The 1,912-nt window shown below is 44.8% G+C and overlaps 1 protein-coding gene across 1 annotated transcript in view; it reads right to left on the reverse strand.

Annotated features, from left to right (window-relative positions):
• Positions 1-297: 297 nt before the first annotated feature.
• The window catches only part of ap2m1b (adaptor related protein complex 2 subunit mu 1b), a 14,552-nt gene continuing 12,937 nt past the window's right edge, over positions 298-1,912 (reverse strand). The window contains exons 11-12 of the mRNA XM_008298442.1: positions 1,755-1,866; positions 298-1,615 (exon numbers count right to left, since the gene is read on the reverse strand). Of these exons, the coding sequence (XP_008296664.1) occupies positions 1,481-1,615; positions 1,755-1,866 (247 nt within the window). The 3' untranslated portion in view covers positions 298-1,480. The remainder of the gene's footprint in view (positions 1,616-1,754; positions 1,867-1,912) is intronic.

Here is a 1,912-nt window from a genome sequence, read left to right on the forward strand (position 1 = left end):
AAAGAATAAATATCTGGAACTTAAAACTGAGGAAACCTCTCAGGTGAAGGTGAAACATCTTGAAGGACCAAAAGAAGAAATCCATTTGCTTCCCAGTGAAGGACATACTGGTATACTTTTCTGTACATTTGGTTAGCACTGGATTACTCGGTCCACCACACCTACAGCTTAAAGTCCACAGAAACAATGAAATAACAAAATGTTCTTGATATTTGATGCGTGGCTGATGTAGAGTGAGCCGGCATGACGGTGTATGAAGCTGTGTTGGGTGTGTACACAGAGAGTCGAAACATCAAAGTCAGTCTGACTGGTTTTACTGAGAAAACAGATGAACCACCATCATCACCACCATCATCATCATCACCACCACCATGATCACAACATCCGTCTGGTTTACACACCTCAGACTGATTCATGTCAATCAGCTGATCAGGGTACAAAACTGTAAAAAAAACAATAATACACTGATGCATGCTGGGTAATAACGCAGTTTACCACAGACTGACTACGAGACAGGAAGTCCTACTCTGTTTACGTCTGGTTTGAAGAGTCTGGGTCTGGTTCAAGCCCGGTTTTAACTGTCCAGATACGGTTTAGTTCTGGTGTAATGAGTCCAGATATGGCTTGAAGCTTCCAGGTCTGGTTTAAAGTGTCCAGGTCTGGTTTATATCTGGTTTAAAGTGTCCAGGTCTGGTTTATATCTGGTTTGATAAGTCAAGGTCTGGTTCAAGTCTTGTCTAAAGTGTCCAGGTCCCGTTTAGATCTAGTTTAATGTTTCCAGATGTGGTTTAAAGCTTTCAGGTCTGGTTCAAGTCTGGTCTAAAGTGTCCAGGTCTCGTGGTTCAAGTCTGGTTTAAAGCTTCCAGGTCTGGTTCAAGTCTGGTTAAGTGTCCAGGTCTAGTTTCGATATGATTTAATGTGTCCAGGTAAGTTTCCAGGTCTGGTTCAAGTCTGGTTTAAAGTGCCAAGATCTGGTACAAGTCTAGTTCAGATTTGGTTTAATGTGTCCAAGTCCAGTTCAGGTCTGGTTTAAAGTGCCCAGGTCTGGTTCAAGTCTGGTTTAAAGTGTCCAGGTCTGGATTTAAGTGTCCAGGTCTGAAAGTTTTAGGTCTGTCGGGTTTCTGCCTCGACACAAACACAGAAGATGAATTTAGCTCTGAGATCTACATCAAGTCATTTTTTAAACCCTGCTCCTTGATGTTTCCTGGAATGTGATTGGCTGATCGGCGTCCCTCAGAGCTTAACGCGGGAATGTGTCGGCAGCAGCTGGTTGAAGCTCAGAAACAACAACAACAGTAATAACAACAGTAACAGGAATAATAATAAAGAGGCCACAGAGCAGAATACGAGTTTGTAAACTGAAGATAATAAACAGGAAATGTATGTGTGTCTGAAGATCACCACGGCGACAACAACAACAACAGCAACAACAATGATGTCACAGGGCCTCCCCCATTCCTTCCCATCAGCCCCGGCGGCGTCAACAGCGTGTCTCATAGATCCCGCTGCGACCGATGTACCGAACCCATTTAATGACGTCGTGATCGCTGTAGTTCAGTTTGGGCTCAAAGACCTTCAGGTAGCGAACCTTCAGACCCGAAGGAGCAAACGGGACCTGAGGATGAAGATACGGAGGAGGAAGAGGAGGAAGAGGTGGATAAAGCCACAGTAATTAAAAGGAAGCAGAGTTTAAAGACAGTCAGCGGTGAGGAGGAAGACAGCCGGTGGCTGATGACGACCGTTGATGCTCTCACCTCAAAGTTCATGGAGATCGGAGGTCTCGCCCACTTCTTCTTATCGTTGGTGGGCAGCAGCTCGATCTCTGCACTGATCTGAGACTCCTTCATGCCCGCCATTCGCTTTATCCTGAAACAAACAAAAAAAGTTTGTACTTGTGGCAGCAAGTTCTCTG

Source organism: Stegastes partitus, unplaced genomic scaffold (genome assembly GCF_000690725.1).
Source record: "Stegastes partitus isolate 25-593 unplaced genomic scaffold, Stegastes_partitus-1.0.2 Scaffold1318, whole genome shotgun sequence".
Lineage (NCBI taxonomy): Eukaryota > Metazoa > Chordata > Actinopteri > Pomacentridae > Stegastes > Stegastes partitus.